The sequence below is a fragment of the Sebastes umbrosus genome, chromosome 16, assembly GCF_015220745.1.
Source record: "Sebastes umbrosus isolate fSebUmb1 chromosome 16, fSebUmb1.pri, whole genome shotgun sequence".
NCBI lineage: Eukaryota > Metazoa > Chordata > Actinopteri > Perciformes > Sebastidae > Sebastes > Sebastes umbrosus.
The window spans coordinates 30,005,787-30,030,300 of record NC_051284.1 but is presented as its reverse complement, the minus strand read 5'-3'; the positions used below and the strand labels follow the sequence as shown (position 1 = coordinate 30,030,300).

The 24,514-nt window shown below is 40.1% G+C and overlaps 2 protein-coding genes and 1 long non-coding RNA gene across 6 annotated transcripts in view; 2 read left to right on the top strand and 1 right to left on the bottom strand.

The window, feature by feature from the left end:
* LOC119504577 overlaps positions 1 to 6,137 on the top strand; it is a 108,810-nt gene extending 102,673 nt beyond the window's left edge. Inside the window, exons 89-94 of the mRNA XM_037796821.1 lie at positions 70 to 222; positions 312 to 428; positions 1,950 to 2,087; positions 4,156 to 4,296; positions 4,890 to 4,967; positions 5,514 to 6,137. Coding sequence (XP_037652749.1) covers positions 70 to 222; positions 312 to 428; positions 1,950 to 2,087; positions 4,156 to 4,296; positions 4,890 to 4,967; positions 5,514 to 5,678 — 792 coding nt within the window. The 3' untranslated portion in view covers positions 5,679 to 6,137. The remainder of the gene's footprint in view (positions 1 to 69; positions 223 to 311; positions 429 to 1,949; positions 2,088 to 4,155; positions 4,297 to 4,889; positions 4,968 to 5,513) is intronic.
* Positions 1,193 to 24,436, bottom strand: LOC119474249. Its single transcript, XR_005203539.1, has 3 exons — positions 24,357 to 24,436; positions 11,792 to 11,801; positions 1,193 to 1,203 (listed from the first exon to the last, which is right to left on the bottom strand). It is a non-coding gene; the product is annotated as an uncharacterized LOC119474249 (long non-coding RNA).
* LOC119504578 (nesprin-2-like) overlaps positions 9,865 to 24,514 on the top strand; it is a 65,705-nt gene continuing 51,055 nt past the window's right edge. The window contains exons 1-15 of one of the 4 annotated variants that reach the window (XM_037796823.1): positions 9,865 to 10,049; positions 10,140 to 10,301; positions 15,476 to 15,685; positions 16,946 to 17,068; positions 17,203 to 17,321; positions 18,419 to 18,530; positions 18,736 to 18,870; positions 20,189 to 20,356; positions 20,461 to 20,655; positions 20,905 to 21,009; positions 21,975 to 22,094; positions 22,192 to 22,395; positions 22,481 to 22,654; positions 23,262 to 23,393; positions 23,874 to 24,067. In XM_037796823.1, the coding sequence (XP_037652751.1) occupies positions 10,263 to 10,301; positions 15,476 to 15,685; positions 16,946 to 17,068; positions 17,203 to 17,321; positions 18,419 to 18,530; positions 18,736 to 18,870; positions 20,189 to 20,356; positions 20,461 to 20,655; positions 20,905 to 21,009; positions 21,975 to 22,094; positions 22,192 to 22,395; positions 22,481 to 22,654; positions 23,262 to 23,393; positions 23,874 to 24,067 (2,030 nt within the window). In that variant the 5' untranslated portion in view covers positions 9,865 to 10,049; positions 10,140 to 10,262. The other 3 variants (XM_037796824.1, XM_037796822.1, XM_037796825.1) reach the window with 3 other exon arrangements.

Genomic DNA, 24,514 nt, shown 5'->3' with positions numbered 1-24,514 from the left:
AAACTGCAAACTCTAAATGTTGGGAGGTGCTTTAAGACAAGTGTCTGAACGCCCCTCTTATGTGTACAGGCCGTTGAGAAGAGGATCCGATCCATGAGGAGGACCGTAGCTGAGATCCAGAAGTGTAAACCAGGCCTTTGTCTTCCAGAGAAGGCTGAAGAGACTCTCACTGTGTTTACTATAGTGGACCAGCTCCAGACTCTACTGCTGGAACTGGAGAAGGTCAGTCAATCAATCAGTCAATCAATCAGTCAGGTACTTAAACTAGAAGTGGCCTTCACTGAACCTGCTGCTTTACTCTGTTTGTGTAGAAGGTCCCGGCTCTGTTCATCCAGCAGCCTCCGACTCCGGTCCAAGCCAAAGCTCCGTCAGCTCAGCAGATGACCTCTCAGCCTCGGTTCCTGATATCCACCTCAGAGGAGACGGAGGTCAGTTTGGTTCACTGTCCAAATTAAAAGTGGTTTAGAAAAATATAGTTTTGTCAGTGTTTGAGGAGAAATATCTTTGAATTAATTAGCTATCTATGTTGTTAGTCTTATCCAAAGTGTGCTACAAAGACAGTAGTTTAGGGCTGTCAACAAATATTTTAAATTTGAATACATATTTTATTATTTAAAAAAAAAAACAGGTATTAGAATATGAAAATTAATATTTGATTGTGAAAAAAAAAAAAAAAGCAGCACTACCTCGGCTGTCCCACGTGCCCTGAATGCACCGCGTGACGGGAGTCACACAACGCCATTTTCATTCATTGAAAATGAACAGCAAGCGTTACATCATATAAACAAACCATGTACCTATCAGACTGGAGACGTAACCACTTAAAAACTTAAAAACACTCATCAATCATCTTCAACCTCTTATCCGGGGTCGGGTCGCGGGAGCAACAGCTCCAGCAGGGGATCCCAAACTTCCCTTTCCCGGGCCACATTAACCAGCTCTGGCTGGGGGATCCCGAGGCGTTCCCAGGCCAGTGTGGAGATATAATCTCTCCACCTAGTCCTGGGTCTTCCCCGTGGTCTCCTCCCAGCTGGGCGTGCCTGGAACACCTCCCTAGGGAGGCGCCCAGGGGGGGGGATCCTTACTAGATGCCTGAACCACCTCAGCTGGCTCCTTTCAACGTGAAGGAGTAGCGGCTCTCCTCCGAGTCCCTCACGGATGACTGAGCTTCTCACCCTATCTCTAAGGGAGACGTCAGCCACCCTCCTGAGGAAACCCATTTCGGCCGCTTGTACCCGCGATCTAGTTCTTTGGGTCATGACCCAGCCCTCATGACCATAGGTGAGAGGAGGAACGAAGATTGACCGGTAGATCGAGAGCTTTGCCTTCCAGCTCAGCTCTCTTTTTGTCAGTATGGTGCGGTAAAGCGAATGCAATACCGCCCCCCCCCCCCCCCCGCTGCTCTGATTCTCCGTCTCCAATCTCACGTTCCATAGTCCCCTCACTCTTGAACAAGACCCCGAGGTACTTGAACTCCTTCACTTGGGGTAAGGACTCATTCCCTACCCGGAGCAGGCAATCCATCTAAAAACACACATTTTGTATTGTGATATTTACTGGAAATGATGGAAACTTTCAGGCTATCTTTCTCCAGCCAGCTGTAACCTTATTTAGGAGAAGGAGGTATCGTATAAATAATATAGAAGCTCAAAGTTCAGCTCAAAACGGCGCACAGCGCTGCTCAGTGCTGCGTCATTCGCAGTCAGTTAGGACATAATGCGCAAAAACAGATATTAGGATAGTTGGAACGTGCTTTTTTAGAACGAATATTCTGAATGTGATTTTTGGTAAAAAAAATGTTGGTCAATTTTGACCCAACAGCAGTTAAAATATATTAGTTAAGTGACTTAAAATCCTATATTTCCAAGATTATGTGCAGCCCCAAAGTCAACATGTGTAGAAAACAAGAAATAATCAATTTAATAAAACGACTCTGTTCTGTCCCTCAGAGGGAATACATGGAGCAGGGACAAATCTCAATTGTCCATGTTGAAGAGGACCTGCTGAAGAGATCCGGAGCATCGCTGCAGACGGTGGAGCAGTCCTCACCTGAACAGAGACGGTCCTGGAAATCTGGCAGCACTCAGGTAAGGAAGACAGGGAGACGTCCCTCTGCTTTGATGTCATTTGCCTTGTTTGTTTTTTTAATAATATATTCCTACTTACTTTTGAACACTGAAAGAAACAACCAAACTGATGAACACTGTATTGTTACACGCGTGCGATCTTCAGTGGTGTGACACCAAAGCGTGTTTGTTCTCACTGTTTTCTCATTTACATGAAATTAACATCACTGGATAATAATAATAATAATAATAACATCTGGGGCTTTGATTAAATACTCACTATCTCTTTTCTGGTAGAACAAAGTGTAGAGTGATTGGTACTAACAGGCCCGCTTACCCATTCCTCCATGTGTTTTTAACAAAGTTATTTAACATGTGTTGTTTTTTCCAAGCATGCTTAATACTACTATTTTTTTTTTCTGTTGGCAATTATTAAGGGTGCTCTGATCAGTCAGTCCTCGATTGTTATTGGACGATTTTTATTTTATTTAGCCTTTATTTTACCAGGATATTTCTCATTGAGATTTAAAATCTCTCTTTCAAGGGAGTCCTGGCCGAGACGGCAGCATAAAAAGTTTCACATAAAAGATCAAACAACAGATTTAAAACTAACCGCCAATGACATCAACCAATGAATTAGCAGTGTTCAGTAACAGGACGTGTTTTTATACTCTTCCCTGCTACGTTATCAGCCGTTATTCATACTCAATAGTTTGATCGGTGGTCTCTATAAAGGCCGATCAGATGACGCAAAATGCACGAGACAATTTCTCTATGCGCCGATAAAATGGCTTCTCTGGCGTTGTGTCTCTAAGAGAGAGAGTGGAATATGTTGCACATGTCAATGCCAATAAATAACGTGTTGTCATTTCATAATACTTTCTCATGTCTTAATTTTAATACTTAATTTACAATGCTGTTAAAAATAGTTAAATAAATAATGCTAGGCGATAAATAGAAGGCTTCAAATCGACCCCATGGTCGGTATCGGCTGATAGCTGCTTCCATCGATCCAAAAACCCTGATCGGAGCACCCTTAGAATTTATGATGAGTACATGCTGTTAAAAGTGCAGATAGCGGGACATCGAGCTGAAGTTTACTGAAGTTTTTTTTTTTTAAATACCAAATATGTCAGGCTGAATTTAGAGGGAAATTATTCCCAAACGATATGCAAGATATTTTAGAATATTTCAATTTGATATAATGTTGTAAAATAAATTTTAACACTTCATGAAAAAATGGTGAAAACGTTCAATTTGATTTATTTATTTTGCAGTGTTAAGAAATCTGCATTTTAAAATCATATTATTTACTTTTCCCCTGGTCCATAGCCTACATTTTCACCAAATCTCATTGAAATCAGTGGACACGTTTTTGAAATATCCTGGTTATTAACAAACAAACAAGCATACCATCTGTTTTCAGAGGTAATGAAGCTTAAAAAACGTACATTATAGCTGGTTTTAGTGCAACAATGACTATGTTTACCCTTATTCCGACACAAGACAATATTCTTACAAAGCTGTTTACATGCAGCCGTGCAGACTCTGATTAACCGGTGGTGAACACAGCCTCCCTCTTTCATTCCTTCAACCACCTTCTTGAAAAGGTCGGCGTTGTGGTATTTGCTCATATCCAAAAACCTGTTGATATCCACGTCTTTCATAAGGTTTAACGGTCGGAGTGTTTCTTGACTTCCTCGCACAGAGCTGGCTGTAAACAGGCAAGAGGCCATGTGTCGCAAACTGACGTAAAAACCGTGATTGGGACTCATATTCTGATATATATGAGCTGTATACATGTCCAAAGAATGCTCCTAAAACCTGAATAATATCAGCATATCACACATGTCTTAATCTGAAAAAGCTCCATTCAGAATATCCAAACAGAATATGCTGTTTACGTGACCCGTACCAAATTCACTATATTATCCTATTCTGAATACTAGTGGAATATTAGTGTGCACGTAAACGTAGTCGGTGACCGTCATTAGCAGCAAAACAGCGGCCGGCCTGCAGCTCCGTGTCCCCCAGAATGCACTTTTGACCACCTCCCCGTGTGACTCTGCACATGAGCGTGTTTCCGCAGAGTCAGCAGAGGGAGCGTCAAGGCGTGCTCCGAGCTGAAGAAGCCGGAGAGAAAACAGGGAGTCAGGAGCAGAGAGTGGAAGAAGGTGGAGGAGGTGTTTTGTGGTGGCTCTGGGATGCTTTCCTGGCCGCTTCGCCAGAGGTAAAGAAGATGTAGAGCTGCTGTGGAGAAAAAATCTTTTCATCCATGTTTCTTTTCTCTGTCCTACCTCTTCCCCTACTCCCCCTCGGAGTTCCTTGTGACCCACGGTCAGGTATTAACCAGGTATTAGAACAAATTATATCTTAAACTAATTATTTTAGATTGATAATACACCTGAGACCATACGATGGCCCAACAATCTAGTTCCAATTAAATCATCTCTAACAGCTACATGACCTGGGTCACTCTGTTCTCCTCATCACTGCTGGCATTCCCTCACCTTCCTCACCTCTACTACCATCTCCCTACTCATCACATCAGCTGCTTCCACAACCCTCCCCTGATCCTTAATACATCTCTTCAATCACTGCAGTTTCAGTCCCTTCTTTTTCTACTTCAACCTCTCTGCACATCTGTTTCTGGATGTTGTTCTGCCTCTAGAGAGCAGTATTGAACAATGTTTGTAATTTGTGTGACAACACTGAAGATGAATGAATTCTGTTTACCAGCGTTGTTCTCTCTTTCAGCCATTTAATATTATGGTTTGGTTGTTTGTATAGACTGTTGTAATATGTGTAATTGTTGGGTGTTAGGAACCTATGGTTGTTGTCCCAGAGGAGACTGAAGATGCCACTGGACAAAGCACAGAACAGACGGGAGAAGAAAAACAGGTAACTCTCATCGCTGTCGAACATCCTCATTGGCTCCTATTAGAATTATTCATTTTTTTTAATAGCATAAGGCAAGGTAATATTCTCTATTTTCATATTGGCGACAAATCTAATCAAAAGACCAGGGATTTGTTTACAATAACAAAAATATACAATATTACCAGCCTCGTCTTTTAATTAATCTCAATTATAGGTTTTAGTGGACATTTTATTCTAATCAGTTGCATATAGTATTGTGATTTAAACATTTGCGCTGCATGCCTGTGTTGTACTCCTGATGATCTGATGTCAAACTCCATATTGTTGGCAAATTCTAGTATTCAAATTCTAGTATAAAGTATTGAAAACTACCAATAAGAGCCATTGAATTTGTTTTACGTTGCAGCAGGTTATACAGGATAACACGAAGATGTCAATAACATTATGTAATATAATTCCGTAACAGAGTGTAACTGTGTGAATCCCTATCTTCGTGGTAACCCTGTGCTACTAAATAATCCTTGTCTTTAACTGACTGATCTTCTAACCCTGTTCGTGTTTCTTCAGGATGTTGTGGGCCCCACTGATACCCCAGAAGCAAGTTCATCCGAAGCTTTATCAAACCCCCCGGGCACAGTCAGAACTCAGTCCCTGCCTGAGAGCATGGTAAACACAGCCTCCACCGTTAAAGTCTCCAAAGCCGATCCTCAACAGAAATGTGTAGTCTCCTAGATCTAGAATTGTATCGCTAGAACTTCTCTCACTTCTTCTTGGTCTAAGCGTTTAATTTCCAGCTTCTTCTAGAGCCATGTGCAGAAAGCCTCAGAGACTTACATCTTCTCTAGAGCTCTAGAGCCAATCCAAGAGTTCCCATTCATTCTGAAACCAATCCCAGAGCCCCCCAACCTCTTCTAGAGCGTACCCTAGAATCCCCATTGTGTTCAGACCTGCCATTCCTTTGAGAACCAAGCCTAGAACACCAATGTTTACAACCTATCATAGATCTCCCAACATCTTCTAGATCCAACCTCAAAACTCATCTAGAATCAGGCCTAGATTTCAGAGCTTCCTCTAGAATCTTATAGACAAAACTTAATAACTCCAGAATTCTTCAAGAACGAACAAATGCAGAGTTTTTTCTAGAGATCTATGTCTATAATTCCCACTTCTCGTAGACAAATTAGAGCTTGGAAAGTCAACCTATCATAGATCTCCCAACTTCTTCTAGATCCAACCTTAGAACACATCTGGAATAAGGCCTAGATTTCGATACGTCCTCTAGAATCTAGTTTTTTCTAGAGATCTAAGTCTATAATTCCCACTCCTCCGAGACACAAGTCTAGAGCTCAGTAGTCTAGAGACAGTACAACCCATTGTAGATCTCCCAAGGTCTTCTAGATCCAACCATAAAACTCCCAATATCTTCTTAAATCAAGCCTAGATTTCAAGGCTTCATCTAGAATCTTCTAGAACAAGCCCTGGGCCTCCTACAGTACTTCTTGTAGAACAACGGGACTCCCTAATTCTTCTAGACCAACATCTATAACTCTATATCACTCAGATCTAGAGCTCAATATGTCTTGTAGAGCCAGCTGTAGAGCTCTTTCTTTCTAGAACCAATGTTTTGTTTCCCACAACCAAACCTCCGAACTCCTCACCTCTTCTAGAACCAAACCTAGCAATCTCTTCTAGAGAATCCTTGTAGAACAAGACCTGGAACTTGCTTTTGACTTTTTTTTCTAGAACCGTTTTCTCTACAACCAAACTCTTTTATCTTTCTTCTAGAACTAAAACTAGAACACTCATTTTCCTAGAACCAAGTCTAGAGCGCCTGAACTATTCTAGCACCGAGCCTAGACCTTCGGGTTCTTCTTGAAATGTCTCAACCCTCAGTGCATTTACATGGCAGAGAATTCCACATATTTGGCTTCCAACAGTTACGACAGTTACTGCATTATGAACAATAAAAGCAGAGGACAGGACTAAGTCAGATATACGTTTTCCAAACTTACTTGTGTGTTCAAAAGAAGGACTACTGAGGTCGTCCGTCCTCTACGTGGTTCGAGATGACACAGCACATTATTTTGGAACTACGTGAGAAGCGGTTTAAAGGGTGACGGTTACTATTTTAGTAAAAACAGAAGGCAGACTGATGGTATTTAGCATGTGGGGGTTGGTGGTTTTTAGTCTGTAATAAGCTTGTGCATGGACCTTAATTCTGATTATGTTTTTATAAAAAGGCAGAAACAAAGTGTACTAATAGACCTATTTTGTGAACTATATTTTATAATGTATCATATAGGAAAATGATTTGATTGTTTTACTATCTGAGCTCTTTTACCAGCAAATGCAGTTGTTAAAATAAACTCGCTTGCTTTACTTGCCATTTGAATTTCCATAACATGATAATAAATTGTTGTTTACAGTTAATAAACTTGAGTAATTATTAGTGCTCAGTCACTGCCTGGCAGCAGGGAGAGTGTGGAGAAAACAAGATTCCCGCTTTTGTTGTGAATCGGCAAATTTTACTCTCTACGATGCAGATTTTATACTTAAAGAAAGTTTTCCAAGATGACTGTTGGCCATGAAAATGCACTGGTTTGACATGATTACTGATTAACACGCTGCTGTTGGCAGGTGGAAACCATACAACTCCAAATTTAGTTTTATTAATTGGAGGGATTATACTCAAATAATAAAAATGTTACTTGCTCTTGTGCAAGACATTTTAAGGTAACACCTCATTTTACAGGTTCGTAAATTTCATGGTAATTAGGGGATAATTACTGCCAAATCACTCTAATATTTACCTCAAAATATATCGAAAATTACTTTATTATAAACATGATTTAATAGTTATATGCTAAAATAATGAAATATTAAATAATGTTTAAATTAAAGTAATTTTTGAGGTAAATATTGGGCTAATTTGGCAGTAATTCCAAAGAAATTTCAAATAGGTTACTTGCTAATTATCACCTAATTACTATGAAATTTGCGAACCTGTAAAATGATAATTATAATTCCATCAATATCAATCTAAGCTGACATTTTTTTGGAGGTTAGAGGTTCTCACCTGGGAGCAGCGGTACTGAGATGTCTTACATTACATGGCATGTTGCTGTACTTTGTTGTACATTGTTCCACTTTTGTCTTTCCATTCTGTCTACATATCCAAAATCCAAAGAGCAGAGATTCAAATAAACCCACACCAGTGATGATGGACTCCTCCGTCTCTCTTTCTCTGTGTCAGGAGCTCATGAAGGGACAGAGGGGGCTTGCATGGAGGGGGGATGACCCAGAGGGGCTGAAGACAGACACACAGATATATACACAGAGCACAACACACACATCTGCACAAAACACACTAAAGGACCCACCTAGTGAGGAAATCACAGCTGTATGTGGTCTGTGGCGGTTCTGCCAACATCTGGAGAAGTTCTGGTGAAATCCAGAAGTCTTCCAGAAACAGTAATAACAATAATAATAATAATAATAATAATAATAATAACAATAATAATAATAATAATAATAATAATAATAATAACAAATTAATCACATTTTTTATTTGTTCAAAATGTACCTTAAAGGGAGATTTGTCAAGTATTTAATACTCTTATCAACATGGGAGTGGACAAATATGCTGCTTTAATGCAAACGTATGTATATATTTATTATTGTAAATCAATTAACAACACAAAACAATGACAGATATTGTCCAGAAACCCTCACAGGTACTGCATTTAGCATAAAACAATATGCTCCAATCATAACATGGCAGACTGCAGCCCAACAGGCAACAACAGCTGTCAGTGTGTCAGTGTGCTGACTTGACTATGACTTGCCCCCAAACTGCATGTGATTATCATAAAGTGGGCATGTCTGTAAAGGGGAGACTCGTGGGTACCCATAGAACCCATTTACATTCACTGATCTGGAGGTCAGAGGTCAAGGGACCCCTTTGAAAATGGACGTGACAGTTTTTCCTCGCCAACATTTAGTGTAAGTTTGGAGCGTTATCTAACCTCCTTCATGACAAGCTAGTATGACATGGTTGGTACCGATGGATTCATCAGGTTTTTTAGTTTCATATAATCCCCTTCCTATAAAACCAGGCATTCACGGGTAGAAGCACTTTAGCCAAATCTCTGGGGTTTAGTTACTCTATTAGTGTTTGTAGTTGTAATACTCATTTTGGCCACAAGAGGCTGAAGTGCACCACTACCTCATGTTCTCTATAGGACTAGAAGCACTCATGTTTTCACAGATGAATAAAAAGTAACTTAGAAAGATTATCCTGGCAAAACCTTTATGTTCACCTTTTTTAAAAAAAAACAAACAAACACAAGAAACAAAACAATTTAGATCAGACTCAGGAAATGGACTTAATTTTCCTCACTTTCCTGTTATTCCTGTTTAATTATTCTTTCAAATGATTCATCCGAAGGAACGATCAAGTTACTAAAACTATTTCCTCTGAATGTAAAGACTTAGAAAGGTTGTCTAAAAAAAAAAAAGACTAATTTGAGATTCCCCTGTAACAAATAGAGGTGCTTTGTATATTTATTTATATATTTATTATTCATCAGACTTTGGAGACATAAAAAGCCTGGTGGATGTTTGAGTCGAGTGATTAATCCTGACAGACATTCACAGCAGGTTTGTTGACTCTTGGTGTTCACCTCCTCGGTAGTTTCCAGGCAACTGTGTGTACAGTGAAAATGAAGTCAGTTGTTTGAACTTGCACCGTGCAGACTGCTCATAATTCACTCCAAAAAGGGCTCAAAAAAGTTTAAAGAAGAGGAGGATAAAAGAAAAGAGTGATTGGCAGTGCGTTAAGAGTTTGAGGGGGAAGTAGGGAAGTGTTTGTATTCTGTGTTTTACTGCTTACTCAGCTCGCCCGGCCCTCTCTCTCAGCTCCACCCCTGTAGTCTGAGGCCTCTCTTCTTTCTCTCTAATAAACGAGTCGCTGTCACTGGAGCAGGAAGTGGTTTCTACCACAGGTGGGTGGAGCAGAGAGAGGGGAAGAAAGAGAAGAGAAACTAAAGAGAGAGAGACTGGAAGTGTATTAGAGCAGTATTAGTAGAGCTACAACCTGTTCAGGTATAGACTCAACTTAAAGCTACAGTGTCCTCTCTACCTGCAACCCTGGAGCAGAGAGGTTCAGCCGGGTGTGTTGTGTTTGTGTCCCAGGAGCCCCGGCGTCCCCGTGAAGGTGTCCTCCATGTGTGCCTGGAGAGGGCCGGCCAGCTGGAGCTGTGGCTGCAGGAAGCCCAGAGGAGCCTGGTAGCCGGCGGAGCTGCCGGTTCATCCACCATGCAGGACGGCGTGGAGCAGCAACTCCTCACCTGCCAGGTAAGCCCCGCCCACCACCAGGAAACCAGGTCCCTCCCAGGATCTTACAGTGAGTTCAGACCGGGTTAAATGAGGCTGAATGTTTTTAGATTTTTAAAACCATTTAAATGAATGTGTTTCAGTGTGAAGCAGGTTCTAACTACACATTCAAATACAGACAGAAAAAGTGAAGTCTTAATAAATTAACTGTTCTGCTCACTACAAAATACCAAAGAAAGGATCACTTTTATTTTGAAAAGTCTTGAAACTCGAAACATCAGCATGTATTCTTTTGCTAATTCCCTTCCCCCAGGAAAAGAGTCAACTGTAAAGGTAGACTTAAATTACAGAAACACTGATTCAGAGTCAACTTACAAACTAAGAAGTTAAACTAGTTTTTCAAATCAGCAACTCACAGTCTGAGATCAGAGTCCAGCCTCTGTCGGGCCTGTGTTCACCAAGCAGCTAAGAATAGTTGCAGTCATACTGTAGGTCACTGGGTCGAGTCATGTGACTCTACAAACATTTCAAGTTGCACAATGTCGTTTCAAAATCAAAAATAGGACTCGTTAATAATTTCCAAATTATTGCTGACTATTTCAGATCTTGCAGAAATGTTTAGAAACTGCACGCTGGGGATGTCTTCAGCAGCTCAGAGGTTAACATTTCACTCCCACGTTGGTTTGTTGCTGTCTCACGTATGATGTAAGATCTGAAGACACATCTGGCTCAGAACGTGGAGGAGTCCAAAGTTAACTCAATCAGAGTTGAACACATTATTCATGTCTGTCTGTCTGTCTGTCTGTCTGTCTGTCTGTCAGCCTCCTCCAGCAACTGGATGTTATAGATTTGACTCTCAGGTCAGCGATCTGTTTGGTTTTACTATCTCAGTGCTGATAACTCAATAAAGCCGACAGTGTCGCCACTTAACGGCTGTAAACTCTAGTGTCATATAAATAGATTTGGTGTGTGTTCTTGCTTATTGCTCAGTAGGATCAACACTGCCTGACTGGAAGATCCATTCACACAAAGACTCTCGAACGAAACATATTTAAACATTACACTCACATTGTTTTTTTTGACTATTTATATTTTATTTGAGCTTTCAGAAAAAAATTAAAGCAACAATGAACCAAAAAAACGACAATTAGAACTACATATAAATATATAGCCATGTAAAATAAAGTAAATGTTAAAGTAGTGTTTCTATAATAAGGATGGCCTCTGAGCGAGGCCAATGGTGTTTTGCACTTGGCAGCTCACGTTACCGCAGTCTTGGAAAGGGAGGAGTGAGCGGAGGTGTACTCAGTTGGTTTGCAATCTGCAACTTCACCACTAGATGTCACCAAATCCTACACACTGTCCCTTTAAAGCCCAGACACACCAACCCAACGTCAGAGAGCTAGCGGCGACAAAGGCCACCAGTTGCGTCGCCTCACGTTTCCTTTGTTTTGGCCAAAAAGTTGCATTTGAACACACCGCAAAGACGGCAGCCGACGGCCAGTTAGCACGTACGTTCTGCTCCTGCATGAGATGAAACAACTCTCCACACCAGCAGGTAGCGGTAGTCTGTAGTAATCATTCAAAAAGGGGAAACAGGAAGACCGAGGACAGCGGATATACAAGCTGTTGTTATGATACGTACATAAGACAAAGTGCCATCCGCCGACCATTTTTACACCACTCTCACTCACCACTTAGCTTCTTTCCTGATGGTCAGATGGAAAAATGAGAAGAGCCTTTTTGTGTGACTTTACTCATTGGCTTGTTTAAGCTGAACAGCCAATCAGAGTGATTTCTCTCACCGACGAGCGCCACCGCCGATTCAAAATGCTGAATCGGCCAAAAAACCTCCGACACGGGCCGACTAGAGTCGACGGTGCGGGACACACCGGAAAAACTAGACTGACAGACGCTATCTGTGATATAATATGACATCTAGATGTAGGTTTCTGTCAGCACTTTGCCACCTGCTCTGACTTTATTACCTCTTAAGGTTTGCTTTAAGTCTGCTTGTAAATGGAAGAATCCATTAAAACCAGGACTGTTGGAGAAAGTGAAAGAACGACCATCTCACTAAACATTAACCCAAAGTGGCCTCATTAATCAAACATTTACTGTGTTTTAGAATCCGCTCTGACTGTCTCACTCTTTGTGAACTATTTGATGTATTGTAAAGTAATGAGTTAGTTAAATATCACCAGTTCTCTCTCTGTTTACTGTCAGGACGCTGCAACAATCAACCCAGGGAATAAATGACTTGTTGAGCTCACAGATAAACATTAAGGTCAGCTGCTGGTATTTGCATTGAGGGCGCGGTGAGGCTGCAGAGGTGGAGAGCAAACTGGCAAAGATCAACACGTCAGAAATCAACTGATCAAGTGTTGTAGTTTTAAACTCTGCCGAGCGCTCCCTGACTACCAAACAAACACATGAAAACAGAGGCACTGCTACAAACCATAGCTACTATTAGTCTCATTAACTGCTTTTATCATTCATTTATATTGGATATATTTGACACAATGTATTAGTCAGTTAACATATTGTTTCTGTCCTGATGTCCACAGCATCAACTGTTCAGGAGCTACAGAAAAACATTCCTGTTTCCAGCTCGGTGGCAGGACATTTTTCTGATAATCTAATGAATTAAAAGTAGTTTATTTATGAGACACTACAGACAAAAACATAGTTTTTCATGCATGCACTCTTTGGGCTATTTTGCTTCCATAACACGTCTTCTTTCAGACTTGCGGTAAGGAAGAAGGAACTAGAGCAGAGAATATTTGCCTGTGACATGTAGTTGAGGAAAAGTAAAACTCTCACAAAATGGAAATATTCATGCTAGGGCTGACAAAGTTAATGCGATAATAACGCGTGATATTTAGGTTGTAGCAGGCTCAGTTTTAAAGCTATTGAAGTGAAGATACTGGTATCATATGAAACTATAACACCTGATGAATCCATCGGTACCAACCATGTCATACTAGCTTGTCATGAAGGAGGTTAAATAACGCTCCAAACTTACGCAAAATTCTGGCGAGGAAAAACTGGCATGTCCATCTTCAAAGGGGTCCCTTGACCTCTGACCTCCAGATCAGTGAATGTAAATGGGTTCTATGGGTACCCACGAGTCTCCCCTTTACAGACATGCCCACTTTATGATAATCACATGCAGTTTGGGGCAAGTCATAGTCAAGTCAGCACACTGACACACTGACAGCTGTTGTTGCCTGTTGGGCTGCAGTTTGCCATGTTATGATTGGAGCATATTGTTTTATGCTAAATGCAGTACCTGTGAGGGTTTATGGACAATATCTGTCATTGATCTGTGTTGTTAATTGATTTATAATAATAAATATATACATACGTTTGCATTAAAGCAGCATATTTGTCCACTCCCATGTTGATAAGAGTATTAAATACTTGGCAAATCTCCCTTTAAGGTTCATTTTGAACAGATTAACTTTGGACAATCATGCAATTAATCGCATCAAACCAGTACTCAAAAGATCTGCACACAAGTAGATATACCATGTTATTTTCCATCTCTGCTCAAACTCTCTTGGTGATAGAGTTCTGGATATCTGACGGTTGGAGTCAGTCTGTTGTTTTATAGTTTTCAGTCAACAGTCTTCGCCCTCATAAGCTTCATTATTGTGTCTTCATTCAGTGTTTTCCTCCCCGCTGACACAGAGAGTGAAACTCGAGCCTCCATTAATGTTTCAGAGGTTAAACACGTCCCAACAGTCACACGTCACATCTGAATGAAGCTTTGTGGGAAAACAAACAGTAACTGATGAGCTCTCGTGTCCCATTCAAATTCATCCTGAAGTTCACAAAGACGCCTCATTCATGACCCAGATCTGACTTAAACATTATATATGAACCTCTCTGCTGGATTCACACCTGCCCTCAGATCCATTCACACACAGCCTCTCAAACTGAAGATATTTAAACCTCAACGTCATACAGAGAAAATAAGACACTTTCTGCCACGTATATGTATTTTTAAGTCCTTAAAAATGTTCATCTGTGAAACAGGTGGAAGTAAAAGGATTTGCCAGATGATTTTTTTTTTTTTTTAGCCAGGATAATTTTTCTAAGTTACTTTTTTTTTCATCTGTGAATACAGACACACAAAAAAACAGTTTTTCTTGTCAGGATATTTTTTCTGTTTGTTGTTGTAATACTCATTTTAGCCACAAGAGGCTGAAGTGCACCACTACTTCATGTTCTCTACGGGACTAAAAGCATTAATGTTTTCCCTTACAGCAGATTAAAATACATTTCTAGCCAAAAGAAAGACATGACAGTAAAGTTATATTACTTGTTAACACACAATGTACCGTATGCACCTTGTATTTAGAGTGTATGGAGAAATTAAAACTCACCTGAAAGAAAACGTGAATGTTTTTAGTAAAATAAATTAATAAATAAATAAATTACTCACTAAATAAATAAATATGCCAATAAAATGAGCAGAAATAATAAAAAAATTAATTTAGTCCTTAATTAATTGATAAAATGTGACATGAATTGATATATCTGTTTAATTTTTATTTTTTATTTATTTACTTTTGTATATATTCCCATATGTATTTACAATTCTGTTTAATTTCCACTGATATTTATTTATGTATTTATTTAAAAAAGAATATTTTTGCATTTATTTTATATTATGTATTTATTTTTGCATTTATTTTTTACTATATATTTATTTTTGCATCATTTTTATTTATTTATTTTTGCATTTATTTTATATTTATTTTTAAATGTATTTATTTATTTATGTTTAAGCATTTATTTATTTCTGTATAATTTTACCTCAGCGTATCACCCCTTATTTATTTCCCCAAACTTATTTATCTCTGTATTCTTTTCTTTATACATTTATTCATAACATTTGTTTTTACATTTCTTCATGCATTTCTGCTTTATTATGCAAATTAGGGGGCGTTGCTTTCATGTTGTGTCATGATTCAGTCTTCAGCAATCAAACCCAGAAAGAGCAGAGCAGGTAGGAGGTGGCTGTAGGAAGGAGAGTGACAGGCAGGGCATATGGGAGAAGTTATCTCCTCAGGCAACAAACCCACTTAGTTGAACACTGTGGAAATGTGAAAGTTGTTGTTAAAAGACTAAATGATTTGATATATAAGTCTCTGTGTGTGTGTGTGTGTATGTGTGTTAATGTACAGGAGATGTTCCTGGAGATTGAGCAGAGGGTTGCCAGCCTGACGCCCCTCGGTGACCAGCAGCAGCAGCAGGATCAGCAGGATGAGGCGGCTGAGCTGCTCTCCTCCAAACTGGAGCTCCTGAAGTCCAACCTGGTGTCCTTTCAACAGCTGCTGCAGGACAGACAGGAAGAGGAGAGAGTCAGCTCCGCCCACAAACAGCCACAGGAACAGGTACAAACAATCTGTGTGACTAGATATTAGTGAAACAGCACATGAATAGAAAGTTTATAACAAGTTGTAGTTACAGATTAAAACACAATATGCAGCTAAACGTTAAAACATGTCCAGTCTCAAGAACACTTTTTGACATTTGGACTAGTCTGAATCAGCTGACTGTCCTACAAAATATTTAAAGTTCGTACTTTTATTCATGTCTGTTTTTTGCCTCTGTTTCTCAGTTACATTTTGGTAAATGAAAAGGTGTCTCATATCTTTTGTTTTGATGTGGATATGTGACGTTTGGATGTAACTCTTTGTGTCAGACTAAAACCATGAAGAGAAGTGCACATGTGGTTTGAACAAAGTCTGAAAGAATATGGTAAAAATACAAATACTCATATAAGTTAAGTCAGCAAATTTTATAATACAAAATAAATTATTTTTTATTTTTATTCGGACAAACTTGCATCAGAAATTTCCCACCAAAGGTAACCAAAGGTCAAATTGATAAGATCCACGTCATTCCCTTTTCTCTTTCATTTTACTCATTTTAATTTTTAATTTTATTTTATAATTTTTTTAATTGTATTAATTTATTTGACGGGGACAATACATATAGGCATTGTTATATTTAAATAAAATGCAACCGAAGCTGTAGCTAATTTGCAGACCTTGTCTCTGGTTTGTCTTTTAAGAAATAAAAACACATAATACAACAGTCTAATACAGGCATAGAAACTAACAATATAATTAAGAACAATGACTAAAAACGATGATTAAAAACAGCAAAAGGAAATTAAAATATGAATACTATATACACATGTACTATATGTTTTTATTTCTAATGGCCTGGTTTTCATAATCTGTGGGCCTTTAACAGTAAAAAGAGTTTATTTTATTTAGTTTACAAGTTTAAAAAGATGTTTCTGCTGAGTCACTCCCTGTTATAATTATTAACAGGTTTTGTAAATGAACCATTACAGACTCACGAGCACCTTGTTGCATGGAAGCAGGTTTGTTTAGTTTCACACCTGCAGGTGCTGAGCAGAGCAAAGTTGAGTCACATGTCTTCGTTAGCAAAATACTTTCAAAGTCTGAGTGCTGAACTTTAAAGGTCCACGTGTGCTGAGTGTTTTTTACATAACTGAGACCCTCAGAGTAATTTAAGTCCAAGTCTTAAGTCTTCAGCTCTGGTGGGAAAAAGGTGTTTTTAAACTGATGATAAGGTAAAACATCTTTTTTGTTTCGTCTCTTTACCCGTTACCTCCTCAGAAGTCGGTACCTCCTCCAGAGCGCCACCTGCCGCCTAAGTTGACGCGCAGCACCAGCGTTCAGGAGATCTTCTCCTCACCGAGAAACAAGCTGCTGAGACAGAACAGCCTGCAGCAGCAGAAGGTATACTGGTCTCTACTGACTGGTCTCTACTGACTGGACTCTACTGACTGGACTCTACTGACTGGTGTCTACTGACTGGTCTCTACTGACTCTACTGACTGGACTCTACTGACTGTTGTTGTTTTGTGGTGCAGGAGTTGGAGCAGGAGCTGACTGAGCAGAGAGGACTGACTCAGGCCATCGCCAGGCAGGGCAGCAGAGCTCGACTCCACAGCCAGGAGTCCACGGAGGACCACGACCAGCCGTCACCATGGTAACACGCTCTTATATCATTATGCTGTGTATATATTACAGCGTGTATGGGATATATTTATCAGCCACAACCTTGTGAGTCTGTATGTGGTGTCATCATGTTAAAATGTGGTCCTGTAGCAGGAACTACCACAGAGGAGGATTTCAGTATTCAGACAGGTCTTTATATTTCTGTCAACGCATTTTTTTATTTTTGTTTATTTGTCTCTTCGCTACACACAAGTCGTTTTGTGATTTTTTTTTTAGACCAGTGATCAACCTCCGGGTCTGAAAAGTGAAGCCAATGCTGAAGTGTCTTAAACTTGCATTCTCTCTAGCAGCCAGCAGGGGGCGACTCCTCTGGTTGCTAAAAGAAGTCTGATTGTATAGAAGTCTATGAGAAAATGAGCCTACTTCTCTCTTGATTTATTACCTCAGTAAACATTGTAAACATGAGTTTATGGTCTCAATTGCTTGTTTCAAGTCTTCTTCAATACAGCATGATGTTCATTTAGTTAATGATGGTCCCATTTAGAGTCAGATAGACCATAAAGCAGGGGATGCTTTAGGGCGGGGCTACCTTGTGATTGACAGGTTGCTACCACGGCGTTGTCCGGTCTGGGAGTTGTCCATGTTTTCGTCTTAGAACTTTTAACTCTTTCACAGTGTGTTTTCACTTCATCAAAGTTAATAATAACCTTTTTGGTCGCCTAAAAATGTTGTTTGGTTGTACTTAGCTCCACCTTAGCGCCTTGGTAGCTTAGTGGTTACCACATAACTGCAACATACTCCTTTCTCTCCCCCATTTCTACACTGTCCTCTATCAAATAAAGGTGAAAATGCCGCAAAAATATGAAAAAAGGCTGCAGTAGAAGTCAAAAAATAATACAAAATACAAGACAAATTTTGTATCGGAAGTAAAATTTTATATTTATCTTCGAACTTCTTGGATTTTCACATCAATGCAACTAGATTTTAGATTAATTTGCCAATTTGGAGAGAGAAATAGACATAAGTTTCAAAGAGATACCTCGACCAATCAAAGGATGCTGAAAGAAAGAAAGAAAGAAAGATGAAGTGAGATGAAGTGTTAATTTCCGTCCTTTTCTCTGGCTGCAGGTGGCCTCCTGCTGAGGCTGATGTGGAGGAGGACTCTGCTCAGAAGAAGTGGGATGGCCTTCACAGTCGGCTGCTGGCTGTGGAGCAGAGCTGGTTGCTTCCTCCCTCCGAGGTGAGGCCTTCTTCCTGACAGCTGAAGTGCTTGATTATCACTTTTCAAATACAAAAGAGGAAAGGAAAAATCGGTGTTCTCGCCGCGCCTGATTATCACCTTCTCTGAGCAGAAGGCACTTTGTTGTCTCGTCAGTGTTATGGGGACTCCTGCCGGGCCTGATGAGAGTCGTGTCTGTCTTCTCTCTCTCTCTCTCTCTCTGAAGGTGACAGACTCATCTACGAGGCGTCGTGATGGAACAGCAGGACGCGTGATTGGCACACAAACCCTGAAAGAGCTGCAAACCCACATCAGCCATCTGAGGGAGCTGGGACTCACAGAGACGGAGCCCACAAATCAGGTACCGGGGTCGGCTATGTGGGGACATGTGACCCCTGGACAGTGATGGACAGGAGCCCTTAAGGGGCCTCTAGATGATTAGCCCCTTAAATTTATAATCCCCAAGATTTTCATCATATCAAACCTTATTTATGGTGCTAATTATGGATTTAAATGTGGTTACCACTCTTCTAGTTTTAACAACTGCTGCTCTGAGTTCGTCTCTTTATGGTTGTTCTGTGTCTCTTTGTGGTTGTTCTTTGTCTCTTTGTTGTCATTACGCATCTCCCTGTGGTTGTGTGTCTCTTTGTGGTTGTTTTGGTCTCTTTATAGTCTAAACACAATATCTCTGTGGTTTAATGTTTCTTCCTCTTGGCCTCTTTGTGTTCTTTGTAGTCTCTTTGTGTCTCTTTGCAGCTAATTTGCATCTTTTTGTAGTTGTTTTGTGCCTCTCTGTAGTCATTACGCATCTCCCTGTGGTTGTGTGTCTTTGTGGTTGTTTTGTGTCTCTTTGTGGTTGTTCTGTGTCTCTTTGTTGTCATTACGCATCCCTCTGTTTTGTGTCTCTTTTTAGTCATTTTATGTTTCTTTGTGGTCATTTTGCATCTCTTCCTGGTCGGTACGTGTTTCTTTGTAGGTGAAGGCCAGGTGGGAGCTGGGCCTATGGCCCGGTAGGCCCATTCAGTATTTTAGTGTTTTACATTACTAAATAGTTGGGACCACCGAGGTCTACGGCCGTGTGAGAAACTTGGGAACATGAGGAATTGAACCTCAACTCCAACGTATCTGATATTATGGTTGAATATGAATATGATAATATTCTACGGCCTAACCTTTTGTGTAATTTATATTTCTCTTGTAAAGTCGAACACTTTAACTGATGGATAGTAAAGATGAAAAAGGAAAGTAGAATCAACCTGATGGAGGAGAGTTGTGCCGCTTGTATTAACGTGTAAAGAACAACAAACAAACACAACTAATTATCGTCTTTGTAGATCAGATTTCAAACCTGTGTTTGAAATCTGATTAGAATTAAAGTGAGCTGGAAATGAAGGATGGAATCCCCCCGGCTCGTTGTTGTTGTTTTCTTCATCGCTCACCGCAGGAAACACATTCTGACATCACACTTTACAAAAAGAAGAGCAGGAAACAGGAAACATGAAAGAGAAGAGTGATGAAGCCTCCTCCTCTTCATCCTCTTCTTCCTGATTCATAACAAGATCTGACACTAATGCATCATGACGACAGTCAGAAAAAGCACATTCCCATCTGAAGGAATAAATACTTTCATCAGTTTATGTTAAAAGTTTGACTCACCTGTCCCCCTGCCCCACCCCCAGGCCTTCTCCCCTGTGGACGGCTCCCGTCAGACGCTGGACGAGGGTTTGTTTCATGTGCTGCGTGGAGCGTCCCTGTCCCTGTCCTCCATCAACCACCTGCTGCACTCGCCTGGTAGGACGACACATGAAGAAGAAGGAGACACACAGCGGACGCTGCTGCAGCTGCAGGTGGGACTAAACACTACAAACACTCAACACGGTTCAATCATTGATCAATCAATGATTATTATACAAACTGACTCTAAATATGACTTCCTTGGATTCCTTTTCAGAGTCTGTCTGCGGAGCTGGCTAGCCTCGGCAGCGAGCTGGCCTCTCAGGGGTCAAAGGTCAGCCGAGTCCTGGGGTCAGAGCGTAGTCAGCAGTGTGTGGACGATCTGTATCGACTGCTTCCTGTTGTCCAGGCCGCACTGACCAGCAGAGAGAAGCAGATCATCAACCTGCAGGAGGAGACGGCAAAGCAACAGGTCAGATATCATCACTAACAACGTCTAAATAAGACGATATTTAATCTCATTTTTATCTTAACTATGTGAGTGTTTATGATCTTCTCGTCTACATAATGAATCTTACACCCTATCTAACATATTTATAATAATAGTATTATTGTAATTTTTTTTAAATACAGTCTTAAAATGGAAATAACCTCTTCCTGTTTATTCAAAATAAAAGCATGCCACAGTTTAAAGAAGCGGTGTTGTGTGTTTAACCAACAGAAACGACTAAATGAGTTGCATGCAGCCTTCACTTCTAACCAGGCGGCGGTTCACCAGATAATTAATGAATTCAGTGGAGCCCCGGGCCTTAACAAACAACTACAGGTACTGTTGCCATGGAGATATTTAACTTTAACAAGCTACTCGTAATCTGAGGGAACTGCTGCTGATGTCTGACGGTTGGATGGATTAATCATCGGGAATATTAATCAACTGATAATTTAAGACATTTCTTAAGCAAAACATGCTCTGGTTCCAGCTTCTCCAATATGATCATTTTCAGATTTTCCCTGTTTTATATCTTTGTAAACTGAATATCTTGTTCTGGACTGTTTTCACTGTTTTTTTTACATTTTATAGACTAAACAGATAAAATAGAAATATTTTATAAAATTGTATTTTATATATTTTATTATACCATTTTATTATATATATATATATATATATATATATATAAAAGAATAAATACATATAAATACATATAAATATATATAAATAAAAGAATAAATACATATAAATATAAATAATAAATACATATATATATATATATATGTATTTATATATGTATATATTTATTATTTATATATATACAGTATTTATATATATTTATATGTATTTATTCTTTTATTTATATATATTTATATATATTCATTTATTTATATTACATAAATATAGTAAAATTATATTTATATTTAAGTACAAGTTTAATTATAATAAATTGTCAAAATTAACATTTATACTGTAGGAAAATACTATTAGCCACATTTTGCTTTCTCAGCATAGAGATCCTGAATTGATTCTGCATATAAACTAGAGGGAAACCCAGTTCTAAGAGGTAATACCCTTCTGTAGTTCATGTATTTATTATCTTTGTGTTATTGACATAACCGGGAAAACAGTTTTAAGTTAGGTTGAGAGGAATAGAGGCTGTAACTCCATCCAGCACTTGAGGAATAGCCAGAAAAGTAAATGTGTTCAGACAAGAGATTTAACAAGTTTGACTGTTGGTCAGTCATCACCATGAAGTGTTTATTGGTCACAGAGTGTATATATGTGTGTTTATTTTCCAGGCGGTGGTTGAGATGCAGGCGTGTCTGCAGCAGCAGGTGGAGCAGGTGAGCTCCTTGCTGGAGGAGGCTGACCGACACCACCTGCCTGCCTCTCTCATCCAGCAGGCCTCACAGCTGCAGGTATACCTCACATCTGGGGAAACATACTCCCTAAAGATAATACTAAATAAGTGGTGATTGATTAGATCTTGACATTGTGTCTCTCGTCTATGTGCAGGGTGATCTGGACCGTTCTCTGGGTGGAGTTCGTTCCCGCTGTGAGGAGCTGAGGATCAGTGCGGAGCTGCAGCAGCAGTACGAGCGGCTGGTCCACAGCCTGGAGGAGCTGCTCGCTCTGGGCTCCGAACGCCTCGCCCAGCAGCAGCCTGACACGGAGCTCCGCGACAGAGCTCAGCTCCAGCAGCAGCTCAGCGCTCACACGGTCCGTCTGTGGAGAGAATACAGCTCATACTGCTCTGGTATCTCAATAATAATCTTTAACATTATGCACCCTTTTCCGTTATCAGAAGTTCTTCCAGTTCCTGGGCCATCATTTTAGGATCCTGCAGTACCTGACCCAGAGAGTCCCAGAGGACGTCCTCCAGAGGTGGGAGGGTGTAGTGATGGGCCTGCAGGACGAGGTGGACCGGCTGCAGCAGCATGCACTGGAGAGAGGGAGCAGGATGCAGGAAACCTTACAGGTAGGGCGAGCAATGCACTTCATTTATTTGAGGGGAAAGTAAGACTTAAATAATGCAATAAAGGATGGTCTTAACCAGGGGTCAGCAACTTTTACTATCAAAAGAGACATTTTAGGCAAAGAAAAGAAGAGCTGCAAAACATTTGATCATTGTGATGAAGGTAACACAGTTTATAGTCTTAGTATATAGTATATAAGTCTAATGCAGTGAGGGCCAAAGAGACAATGTACTACGGAGTATTAGGGCCACATTGAGGGAAAAAACATCTGAGATTTACAGAAAAAATCCCTAATGTCACGAGAATAAAGGCGGAAAATTACGAGAATAAAGTCATAACTTTACGAGAAAAAAGAAATAACGTGTAAAATTACTACTCTATAATATTATGACATTATTCTCATAATACCACGACTTTTTTTCTCGTAAACGTTTGACTTTATTCTCGTAATATTACGCCAAAATTGTAAAACTTTTTGAGATATTCTGCAGACACACACACATGCACATAATGATGCAACAGGTGAAGTTAATTAAATTATTCGAATGAGAAGAATCATTAAAAAACAAGCCCATCTTCTGACCGTCATCTTCTCTCCATGTGTCTCAGACGTGGTCGCAGTGGGAGGAGGACAGCGCCTGGTCAGACTCCCTGCTGAGATCCATCGAGACTTCATTTCCCAGGATGCACGAGGGGGGTAATTCTGAGCAGCAGATCTCAGAGGAGCTCTCTGTCTACCAGGTAATTTTTATTTTTTTATTAATACATGTGTTATCTCCGACCGACAGGGGGAATAATTGTGATTTACCAACAAGCAGCCGACGGGAGGACGGAGCGCATTTTGCAATGTTCCACTCTACTCATTTGGAGACCGTCGGGGCACGCTCGCTCTCCGCGCTCTATTCGTTCTTCTTTGCAATCAAAAAACCTAATTGGCTCAATTAAATACAAGCGAATGGGTTGTTTTCAGTAGGGAGTACATGATGTTCCTCGACTTTGATGTGAGTTATTAGCCGAGCGGAGACCTCCAACTAGAATTCATTTTGGTTCATATTCCCTGTCGCTCTGCTGTGGGGATTGGAAATGTGTCTCTTATTCATGTGAAATGGACATCAGAGCCAGGCTTTCTAAGATAAGCTAAGCTAATTACCTCCAGTAGCTCTATCTCATCTAACTCTCAGAGAGCATAAGTGTGTTTATAAAGTTTTGTCTGTGTGACAGGAGCTGCGTGGCGTTCTGGACGGGAACAAGGCGCGGTTCAGTCGGATGCTGGAGGCGGGGCTCTGGCTGCGGGAGGCGGGCTGTAGAGGAGCGGGCGTGTCCACCAGCGAGCTGGAGGAACGATGGAGAGCTCTACACAAGAAGATAGAGCACCAACGCTCCCACGTAGACAGGAACAGGAAGCTGAGGAGCAGGTGAGACATGAGAAAGAGAGAAAAACACTTTCCCTACAAAGTTAGAACTTGTTTACACTGAAGACGTTTCTAAATGTACCTTAAAGGGAGATTTGTCAAGTATTTAATACTCTTATCAACATGGGAGTGGACAAATATCCCTTTTTATGCAAATGTATGTATATATTTATTATTTTTAAATCAATTAACAACACAAAACAATGACAGATATTGTCCAGAAACCCTCACAGGTACTGCATTTAGCATGAAACAATATGCTCAAATTATAACGTGGCAAACTGTAGCAAACCTACACGCTTGACACACTTGGAGAAGTTTCAGTTGGTTGCAATCTACAACCTCACCACTAGATGTCGCCAAATCCTACACACTACTACTATAGTGGGGTGGGTGATAATACACATATTTTTAATATTAAAATGTGCATTGTATCTAATAAAAAGCACC